At 40.9% G+C, this 11,708-nt stretch overlaps 1 protein-coding gene across 1 annotated transcript; it reads right to left on the reverse strand.

Moving 5' to 3' along the window:
• Positions 1–1,392: 1,392 nt before the first annotated feature.
• On the reverse strand, positions 1,393–1,926 carry LOC109501114 (60S ribosomal protein L32-like; the record flags this gene model as incomplete). The annotated part of the gene is made up of 1 exon (XM_045060669.1): positions 1,393–1,926. A coding segment is annotated over one exon (393 nt), but the record flags the coding sequence as incomplete, so codon positions are not given.
• Between the last annotated feature and the right edge of the window lie 9,782 nt (positions 1,927–11,708).

An 11,708-nucleotide genomic window follows, 5' to 3' on the forward strand; every position in this document is an offset into this window, starting at 1 on the left:
AACATTAAAAAAAAATAAAAGAAATTCTAATGGATTTATAGAGGATGGAAAATGAATGGAAGAGTGGCACTTGATTTAGCATGGTGGTGGAGCTAACAATTTAAGGAACAAAAATCAGAATGGGGCACCTGGGTTGCTCAATCGGTTAAGCATCCAACATCAGCTCAGGTCATGATCTTGGAGTTTGTGAGTTAGGGCCCCACATTGGGCTCACTGCTGTCAGCACAGAGCCCACTTCAGATCCTTGGTCCCCCTCTCTCTCTTTCCCTCCCCTGCTCATGCTCTCTTTTTCAAAAACAAATAAAAACATTTAAAAAAAGAGAGAAATGTTCATGAAGAGCAAGACAGTTAACTCTGAAGAATCCCTCAGAGGCTCAGTACTCACAGGTACCAAGTCCACAAGATGGCATTAGACCAAGCATCAAAAGTCTGGCATTGAAATCCTAGTTCCCCTCTCCCATCCTACAGATCCTCATGCCTAAAAATGAACAGACAGCCCAAAATTACAGACATTGTAGGAAAACCTCCAACAAAAACCAAAGCGCATGTGGAGAAAATAGGGTCACTGTAGGGAACACTATAAAATAATTACTATTATAAAGAGTTTGCATCCATAAAAGAATAAGGTATGTGTATATGTGTTATATGGTGTATATTTCATAAAATGTTTAACAAGCTTATTAATAAATGTTACATATAACTGTATATGTAATATATAATATTTAATTACATGGGAGTGCATGGGTGGCTCAGTCAGTTAAGTGTCTGATTCTTGATTTCAGCTCTGGGCCATGATCTCACAGTTCGTGAGTTCTAGCCCCATGTCGGGTTCCCATCTGACAGTGCTGGAGCCTGCTTGGGAGTCTTTCTCTCTGCCCCTTCCCTGCTCGTGTGCACCCACACGCACTCTCTCTCTCTCTCTCTCAAAATAAATAAAATAAAACTTTAATAATATCTACACATATCAGTTAACAAGAGTTCGATATACATTATATGTAGATATTCATTATATAATTTGCATTAAACATATATAATATGTAGATGTATGTTAGATATATATGAAATGTATATGTTAGTTAACAAGAAAGAGCCCTTGAAAATGAAAAAAAAATCTCACAGAAAGTAGAATAAAAAGCAATGAAATGGAAAGTTGAAGAAAAAACATTTTTATTAAGCTTTTAATTTTAATGCCAGTATAGTTAACATACAGTATTATAGTAAATGTTTATTTATTTTGGGAGAGAGCAGGGGAGGGGCAGAGAGAGAGAAAATTCCAGGCAGGCTCTGTGCTGTCAGCCTGACACCCAACCCGGGGCTTGAACTCACAAACTGTGAGATCATGAGCTGAGCCAAAAGCAAAAGTTGGATGCTTAACCAACTGAGCCACCCAGGCACACCCCTACAGTGTTATATTAGTTTCTTTCTTTCTTTCTTTCTTTCTTTCTTTCTTTCTTTCTTTCTTTCTTTCTTTCTTTCTTTCTTTTGTAGTTTTATGGTTTTATTTAACACAAATATGACATGCACATAAGCTCTCTATTCATTTTGTTCGCTGCACAATCTGGCATCGGGATTCGTGACTCTGATGGCCAGTTGGGCTGCTCTTTCTACAGTGGCTTTTTGATTCTTGGAGGAGACATTGTGAGCAGTCTCTGCACAGTAAGATTTATTGCACATCAGCAGCACCTCAAGCTCCTTGACATTGTGGACTAGGAACTTCCGGAAGCCACGGGGCAGCATGTGCTTTGTCTTCTTGTTGCTCCCGTAACCAACGTTGGGCATCAAGATCTGGCCCTTGAGTCTTCTGCGCACTCTATTGTCAATGCCTCTGGGTTTCCGACGGTTGCGCTTGATTTTGACATGTCGGCCTGACTGGTGCCAGATGAACTTCTTGGTCCACTTTTTAGCAGTCTTGGGCTTCACCAGAGGTTAAGGGCAGCCGTGATGCTGAGTAAGAGATGGCTGCCACCTCCACAGGCAGCGCCGAGGACAAGACAGGAAGCGTATTCGTGTCAAGTGTACAGTGCAGTGATCCAGCAGTTCTATACAATACTCCATACTCATCACAGGTGCGCTCCTCAATCCCCGTTTCACCTGCTTCACCCATCCCCCTACCCACCTCCCATCTGGTAACCATGTGGTTGTTGTTTATAGCTAACAGTCTGGTTTTTAGTCTGTCTCTTTTTTCTCCTTTGTTCACTCGTTTCTTTTCTTTTTTTTTTTTAATTTTTTAAAGTCTGTTTATTTTGAGAGAGACAGCCACGGAAGGGGCAGAGAGAGAGAAGAAGAGAGAGATGGAGAATCCCAAGCAGGTTCTACACAATCAGAGTACAGAGCCCGATATGGAGCTCAAACTCATGAACCACGAGATCATGACCTGAGCTGAAAGCAAGAGTCAGCTTCTTTAACCAACTGAGCCACCCAGGTACCCCTCTTTTCTTCTTTTTAAATTTTATTTATTTATGTTGAGAGAGAGGGAGGAGCAGAGAGGAGAGACAAAATCCCAAGCAGGCTCCACGCTGTCAGCGCAGAGCCTGCCTCAGGGCTCAAATTCACACACCGTGAGATCATGACCCGAGCGGAGGTCAAGAGTCAGATGCTTAACTGACTGAGCCACCCAGGTGCCCCTGTTTGTTTTGTTTTTTAAATGCCATATATGAATGAAGTCATATGGTATTTGTCTTTAGATGAAAAAATGTTTTAAAGAATTTAGAAATTTCAGTTAATATGAAGTATAGAAAGAGAAGAAAGAAAATGGAAGGCTGCCATTTATCAAAGAAATAATACAAAAACGTGTCCTAGAACAGAAGGATATGAGTCATTGTTGTGTCTCCCAAAGAGGAAAGAGAAAGCACAACTAAGGTATGTTATGGAGAAATGTCAGTATCCTGGGCCTACGGAGAAGATCCACAGAAATGAGGGAGGTGGACTGTGGTGGAATGAAGTCTTCCTCCACTGTGATGGGAAGTCAATATCTAAAATTAATTTTAGGGGTGCCTGGGTGGCTCAGTCAGTTAAACCTCCAACTCTTGGTTTTGGCTCAGGTCATGGTTTCCCAGTTTCGTGGGTTTGAGCCCCATGTCAGACTGCACTGGTAGTGAGGAGCCTGCTAAATAAATAAATTTAAAAAAAATAAATAAAATTAATTTTAAAATAACTTTATAAGAACATTGTTTAGAAATATGGTTGTAAATTTGGGTAAACAGCTAAAAGAATTTAAGATAGTTACCTGGTAAACAGGACTGGGATCACAGCAGGGAACTACTGTTAAAATTGTGAGTCTTTTAGTATTATGTCTTTTTAAAACTATAGCATTTTATTTTATTTTATTTTATTTTATTTTATTTTATTTTATTTTATTTTAGTAAGCTCTACACCCAGTGTGGGGCTTGAACTCATAACCTTGAGATCAAGAGTCCCATGTTCTACCAACTGAGCCAGCCAGGCACCCCTAAAATTATAGACTTTTATTGCTTTGGGAAACAGTAAATAATATTAACAAGAAGCCTCTCTAGCTTCCCTGCTCCCTTTGCCTGCAAATATGCCTTAAATGTCCACAGCCTGCTTTCTAAAATCAGGCCTCCTCCTGCCTTCTGATCTCTTTATCAGCCCTCTCTTCCCAGCCTCACACATCCTGCACACCCATCATGTATTCCTTTATGAACATGGATTGAGCACCTACTGTGAGCTAGTGGCTGTAGAAAAACGAATAAGATGCTTTCTCCATCCTCACTGAATGGTCTAATAGCAGAAACAGATGCATAAAAAAGAAGCACTTCCATGCATTTGATGCTTAAACAAAAGTATAGACAACTGCCTGTTCCACGGGAATCCAAAAGAAAGAGCAACATGTTGCACAAGTTTGTCTCTTAGAGCTCCATGCCCTTGATGATGCTGATTTGTGTGTTTGGGGTTGTTTTGGCCATGCAGAAGGACAACATGAAACTTCCTCTTATTGGGCCTGCCCTCTCCCTCCTCCCAGAAACAAAGGCTTTTTCTTTCTTGCTCTCCAATCACTCTGTCCATTGTGCTTTGATTCTCTTACTCAGCAAGCGTTGTGAGATAACAATTAAGAACTCCAGTTCTGGAGTGGAGAAGACTCTGGCACTTCCTAGCTTTGTGACAGGGCAGGCTACATATCTTTGTGTCCACCGGCTTCATTTCTTAGATGGGAAAAGAAGATAGAATAGGTTGTTTTGAATATTACATGAGATAATTCATTGTAAATACTTAGAACATAGTGTTTATGATGGTCATGTCAACCTCCCCTACTGGCTGCAGTCCTGAGGAGGACAAGGATTGTATTTGATTCAACTTCTGTCACTGAGGTCCAGTTCAGAGCTTGAAACCTGCAAGGCACCTGTTTGCTCTGATGATACAGGAAGAAAGAAGACATTGGCCTAAGCAGATTTAATGGAGATTGTGGGAACTGAACTGGTGGTAAAGGATGGATAACATCTAGCCAGGTGGTGGGAGTGGCCAGTGCAAAAAGTCTGTCATTGGGAAAGAGTGCGTGGGAATCAGTTTGCTTACAAAGAGGGTGTACGTTGGGTGAATGAGAGATAAGGTTGGGTGAATGGGAGATGAGGATGGTACGTGGGATAAAGTTGTGAGCATAAACAGGCAGAGGTATTTGGACCTGAGGTGGTAAACAGGGACTCGGTAGGCTCTTAAGAGTAATGCAACAATACCAATACTTAAGGAAGGTTAGTGTGTAAGTTGGCAGGAGCGCAAGGCTCCCTCTTGGACTCACCACACCTGATGAGTCACCGCAGTTGGTATGGAGCTAAGTGAAAAGCATGCATCTGAGTTTTATGAAAAGGAAATGAGAGATGATTCGATGGCTGCCTATACGGAGCAGTGGAGTCAAGCAAAGATAAATTTGGAAAGGAGAGCAGATTTTAGAAGAAAACTGGGAGGCAACATTCATCTTTTGAATTCAGCAAATACCTATTGAAAAAAATACTTACTGAGCTTCTGTTACATGCAGAGCATTGCTGAGTACCGTGGTGAATACAAAGAGCTCTCTCTTCAGGTAGAGGCAATAATACAGGTACACAAATCTCCAGGTACAGGAAGGAACGTGCTGTTGCTGGGAGAGAGAGAAGATGAGTAAAGAACAGAGCATTTCAGACCAGTAGTTCTGAAACTTTTGTTCTCAGGACCCCTCTACACTCAAAACTTATTGAGGACCCCATGGAGCTGTTGTTTATATGTTATGTCTATCGATACTTTTGTATTTGAAATTAAGATAAAAATTTTAAATATTTGCCTATTTTTAAGTAACAATATTAAACCTATTGCATGTTAACCTAAGTAACATTTTATGAATAATATATTTTAAAATATGTAGTAATGGGGAACGTAGCTGGCTCAGTCGGTGGAGCGTGCGACTCTTGATCTCAGGGTTGTGAGTTCAGGCCCCACGCTGGCTGTAGAGATTACTTAGATATAAAATCTTTTTTTCTCTCTCTTTTTTTTTTTTTGAAAGAGAGAGAGCATGGGGCGCCGGGGTGGCTCAGTCGGTTAAGCGTCTGACTTCACTCAGGTCACGATCTCGCGGTCCATGAGTTCGAGCCCCACGTCGGGCTCTGGGCTGATGGCTCGGAGCCTGGAGCCTGCTTCCGATTCTGTGTCTCCCTCTCTCTCTCTGCCCCTCCCCGTTCATGGTCTATCTCTCTCTGTCTCAAAAATAAATAAAAACGTTAAAAAAAATTAATAAAAAAGAAAGAGAGCAAGGGAGGGAGGGACAGAGGGAGTGGGAGAAAGAGAGACTCTTAACCAGGTTCCACACTCAGCCCGGAGCCCAATGCAGGGCTCAGTCTCACAACTGTGAGATCATGACCTGAGCCGAAATCAAGAGTCAGATGCTTAACCAACTGAGTCACCCAGCTCCCCCCCTCCCCATTTGTAGAAACTTTATACAGGAAGGCAATGCTGGAAATAGTCAGTTCTAGGGGCGCCTGGGTGACTCAGTTGGTTAAGTAGCCAACTTTTGATTTCATCTCAGGTCATGATCTCATGGCTGGTTGTGAGTTCAAGCCTCACATCAGGCTCTGTGCTCACAGTGTGGAGCCTGCTTTGGATCCTCTGTCTCCCTCTCTCTGCCCATCCCCTGCTTGCTCTCTCTCTCTCGCTCTCAAATAAGTGTTAAAAAAAAAAAAGATTAGGGGCGCCTGGGTGGCTCAGTTGGTTAAGCGTCCCACTTCGGCTCAGGTCATGATCTCGCAGTCTGTGGGTTCGAGCCCCACGTCGGGCTCTGTGCTGACAGCTCAGAGCCTGAAGCCTGCTTTGGAGTCTGTGTCTCCCCCTCTCTCTCTCTTTGCCTACCCCCCCCAGATAAATAAACATTACATTTCCTTTTTACCTAAAAACAGGAAATTAGTTTTTACTAATATTTAATAAATAGAATGCCACTTGCGTTCAGTCCAAAGCTCAGATGGTCACATGAGGTGGCGGGTATCCAGCAACAAGAATTCAGGTGTCACTCTTCTGTGTTTGCTCCTTTTTAGCACATTGCGATACATTATACAATGGTACAGAAAAAGATTTACCAATCATAACATCTAACTACACTAACCTCACAAAATGGGTATTGGTGCAAGATCTCTTTCCTGGTCATTGCACCCGTTCCCCATATGCTGTCTGTTCTTGGCTGCTAACAACTCATAGGTATCCCTCCTGCCTGGGGGAATTGCCCTGAAATGATGGGGGCCACCTAATCAGAGAGGTTGGACGCTACCACTGCCTTCCCACCCACACCCCAGGAGACCTGGAGCTGATGACCAAACGTAAGGCTTGCCTCCTTTCCTCAAAGTGAGATGACTCCCTGGTGCCATACGCACCCCAAAGCTCCTTGTGGGATCAGACTGAGGATAAACTTCAATTGAGTCCACACCTTTGCCTAGCCCTTTCTCCTACCCTGTTCTCTTTTTCTCACTGCCTTACAGGTTTCATCATAACATCACTCTCAGAAAGGAATCACTGGAATCCTCATCTCAAACTCTGCTTCTTAAGAACCTGGCCTAAGGGGCGCCTGGGTGGCGCAGTCGGTTAAGCGTCCGACTTCAGCCAGGTCACGATCTCGCGGTCCGTGGGTTCGAGCCCCGCGTCGGGCTCTGGGCTGATGGCTCAGATCCTGGAGCCTGTTTCCGATTCTGTGTCTCCCTCTCTCTCTCTGCCCCTCCCCTGTTCATGCTCTGTCTCTCTCTGTCCCAAAAATAAATAAACGTTGAAAAAAAAAATTAAAAAAAAAAAAAAAAAAAGAACCTGGCCTAAGACAATAAGCATACACTTTTGAAATACTCATGGACTGCCTGGGTGGCGCAGTTGGTTAAGCATCTGACTTGGCCTCAGTTCATAATCTCCCGGTTTGTGAGTTCAAGCTCCGAGTCGGGCTCTGTAGTGACACCTCAGAGCCTGGAGCCTGCTTCGGATTCTGTGTCTCCCACTCTCTCTGCCCTCCCCCTATCATGCTCTGTCTTTCTCTCTCTCTCAAAAATAAATATTTTTACACATTTAAAAATAAAAAAAATAAAAGTCACAAAGAGAAGACAAGAAAAGATCAATAATACAAAAGCAACAACAAAATGGCAAACTAGATTTTTCTTACTTCCAGCACAGTCTCTTCTTAGTCAAAATAATGTAAAAATGGCAGCTTGATGAGATCTTATAAGAAGTCAGGTAAAATTATAAAGAAGACTATTTGAAATATGGATTTCTATTCACTTTTCTAGCAAGTGAATCTTGCCTTAGTGACTAGGATGGTTTGGAATATTAGCTAATAAGTAAAACACTGTCAGCAAGGTATTTAAAATCTATGCATCCAGAATATGAAGCTTAAATCTCAGCAGTCTTTTCAGTGATGTTTAAAATTACGTGACCATGCAATACTTTATACAATTTCACGTAACATTAAGTGATAAATGTTTAGAATTCTAAGATTTCTTCCCAGGTTTCCTAACACTGAAAGACAAAACAAAAAAATAGCAACAACTAAAAAGAAACCAATTTACCACTAATTACACATCATTCCTTCCTACCACAGTTAAATAGCTAAAATAATTTAAAGAATTTTAAAAAGGGACAAAACATATATTTTTTAATTTATGCTTATTTTGAGAGAGAGAGAGAAAGAGAGAGAGCACGAGCAGGGGAGGGGCAGAGCAGTCTGCCCTGGCCGTGCACAGCCAGATGTGGGGCCTGAACTCAAGAACTGCGAGACTGTGACCTAAGTCAAAATCAACGGTCTGACGCTTAACCGACTGAGCCACCCAGGCACCCCTAAAACACATTCCTTTAGGTAACATACACTAAAAAGAATATGAATAGAAACTATTGTGGAAAGTTGAAGGAACAAATATTAGAAAAAGTTATGTGGTGCGAGAGGTTCCTATTAATTTGGATGAAAATAAAAGTGTTTCTAACATGTCTCAGCTTATGGTATTTATTCAATTCTGAGTCAATAATGAAACATGGGAAGAACTGTTTTTCTTAAGCCATTACATTACATTACAAAAAAGCTATCTCAGAGAGATTATGTTTTTAATAGTAAATGACTTCTTTAATAAAAAATTTTCATGGGAAAACAAAACTGACTTTTTTAGTATTAGTGGGGCAACTGACTTCACTAGAATAAATGAATTTTCTGGAATATGGTTACAGTGCTAATGACACATGTGACATTAAATCATGGGATTCATCACTGGCAGGATATAATAAAAAGATAGTTGGAGTCAGACTATACAAACTTCTGCAGAATGTCATCAATCTGGTTATTTAAGAAAACCTTTTTTTAATGTTTATTTTTGAGAGACAGAGACAGAGCACAAGGCGGGGGGAGGGGGTGTGGAAGGAGGGCGGAGAGACGGGGAGACACAGAATCCGAAACAGGCTCCAGGCTCTGAGCTGTCAGCACAGAGCCCGATGCAGGACTTGAACCTATGACCCATGAGATCATGACCTGAGCTGAAGTCAGACACTTAACTGACTGAGCCACCCAGGTGCCCCAACCTGTCCTTTTTTTTTTTTTTTTTAAATGAAGAGTTTATTTTGAGAAAAAGCAAGAGCATATGGGAGGGGCAGAAAGAGAAAACCAAATCCTCTGCATTGTCAGCCCAGAGCCTGATGCAGGGCTTGAACCCACAAATTGTGAAGTCATGACCTGAGCCAAAGTTGATGCTTAACCTACTGAGCCACCCAGGTGCCCCTCGTCAATCTAGTTATTTAATAAAAACAAGACTTTAAAATTTTAGTGTAGGGGCGCCTGGGTGGCTCAGTCGGTTAAACGTCCGACTTCGGCTCAGGTCATGATCTCACGGTCCGTGAGTTCGAGCCCTGTGTCGGGCTCTGTGCTGACAGCTCAGAGCCTGGAGCCCGTTTCAGATTCTGTGTCTCCCTCTCTCTCTGACCCTCCCCTGTTCATGCTCCGTCTCTCTCTGTCTCAAAAATAAATAAACATTAAAAATAAAATAAAATTTTAGTGTAGACTTTTTTAAGATTTTATTTTTGAGTAATCTCCGCACCCTGCATGGGGCTCGAACTCAACAACCCCAAGATCAAGAGTTGTGTGCTGTATCCGCTGAGCCAGCCAGGCACCCTGATAGTGTAGGTTCTTTATAATACTTTTTAATTATATGTAGAATGAGTATAAAAAATTTTCATATAGAGGGAGAGGTTCACGGATTTTTCTGTGGCAAAATAATAGATTTGCCAAAGTGAAGAAAAATTACACACTTTCTTTTTATAAAAAGGAAAGTTTCAAATTTCCTGCCTTTCTTGTGCTGACAAGTGGCTTTCTGTAAAATGCAATGTTGGCAAATATTTTGGGGAACAGAAAAAAGGAACACTTGATCTGATTATTTCAGGTAACAGTGATCTTTTAACAATGAATGAAAAGTGATTTCTCATCAGAAGAATGTATAATTTGAAAACACATGCTTGGAAATGTTTCTATTATTGATTGTGTGAATTTATTACTGACGATGACACAAGTTTTTCACATATAAAAATTTAAGTACACTGGGGCGCCTGGGTGATTCAGTCCATTAAGTGTCCGACTTCGGCTCAGGTCATGATCTCGTAGTTTGTGAGTTTGAGCCCCGCGTCAGCACCACTCAGAGCCTGGAGGCTGCTTCCCATTCTGTGTCTCCCTCTCTCTCTCTGCCCCTCACCCACTGAGACTCTGTCTCTGTCTCTCTCAAAAACAAAATAAACATTAAAAAGATAAATTTAAAAAAATTGAAGTACACTGAAATTAGAAATGATTTTCAAGCTTGTTTGAAAATTTACTAAATGAAGAGTTAGAGTATATTTTTAATCTATGTGTTAGATATAAAAAAGTAACATCTGATTGATGTTAGGGAAGATGGATATTTCTAGTGGAATTTGACAAAAATCTTCGTAATTAGGATACAGGATTAAAAAAAACGAGTATCCTTTTTTTGTATTACTTCCCTTTGAATCTTACTACCTTTTTTTAACTTTTTATTTTGAGATAGGGAGGGGGAGTGGGGGAGGAGCAGAGAGAGGGAGAGAGAGAGAATCCCAAGCAGGATGGAGCCCCACATGGGGCTCAATCCCATGAACCATGACACTTAACTGACAGAGCCACCCAGGTGTCCCTCAAGTATCTTTATATCCAAGATGTTAAACCAAGAGTTTCAAAAATAATGAAATTACTTCTATTTTTCATGAGAGCAAAATATTTAAGAATCATCAATAAGTAAAAATTATTTTAGAGATCTCATTCTGTAAAAATCCTTATTCTATGTGTATTTTATAATATAAAAAGCATTGGTACATATAGATAATTTATTAATTACAGATTGGGAATAGATACCTGAACTTTTTTATGATGAATGTATAGTCAACAAAATTTGGTCACCAGGGGTTTAGTGAACACTAAGTACTACATTGACAGAATGCCTTTTATTCTATTTTTTTTCCTTCTTCCAGGATTTTATTTAAATTCAAGTTAGTTAACATATAGTATAGTGTTGGTTTTTTATTCTTTAATGAAACTCTCTAAGCTGATACAATTAAGTATTTTAATTGCATTCTAAAATAGGTGCAAATTCAAGATGTAAGAATGAAAATATAACTTTCTTTTTTTTAATGTTTATTTTTGAGAGAGAGACAGAGCATGAGCAGGGGAGGAGTAGAGAGAGAGGGAGACACAGAATCAGAAGCAGGCTCCAGGCTCTGAGCTGTCAGCACAGAGCCTCATACAGGGCTCAAACCCATGAACCGTGAGATCATGACCTGAGCCCAAGTCATATGCTTAACCGACTGAGCTACCCAGGCACCCCTGAAAATAGAACTTACAAGTTTTTTCTTTGCAAAACAATCTGAAATCATACATAGAGTAATGTGGCGTATGGAACTCAAACATCCTTTCTGTGGTGGGAGAGTTAAGTCAACAGAGCAAACCTATAAACCAGCCTGCTGCATGGTAGATTGAGATCTGCATGACCTGTTGATTATAGAGAGCCAAAAGACACGGTCCACATATGAGCCATGGCCTTTTCACATGTTAATTCTACTCAATACAGAAAGGTGGTTCAATAGATGTCATAGTCTCACCATTTCACAAATAGATAGATCACTCTTGCATTCACAGAGGTGGAGAGAAGACAGAGGCCCCTCCCCTAGAACTTCCTAAAGAATGGAAGCTTTGGCAGACATTCTTACCTTATTGGCTGAAGCAAAAA

This window comes from Felis catus, chromosome B3, assembly GCF_018350175.1.
Source record: "Felis catus isolate Fca126 chromosome B3, F.catus_Fca126_mat1.0, whole genome shotgun sequence".
NCBI classification, from domain to species: Eukaryota; Metazoa; Chordata; class Mammalia; order Carnivora; family Felidae; genus Felis; species Felis catus.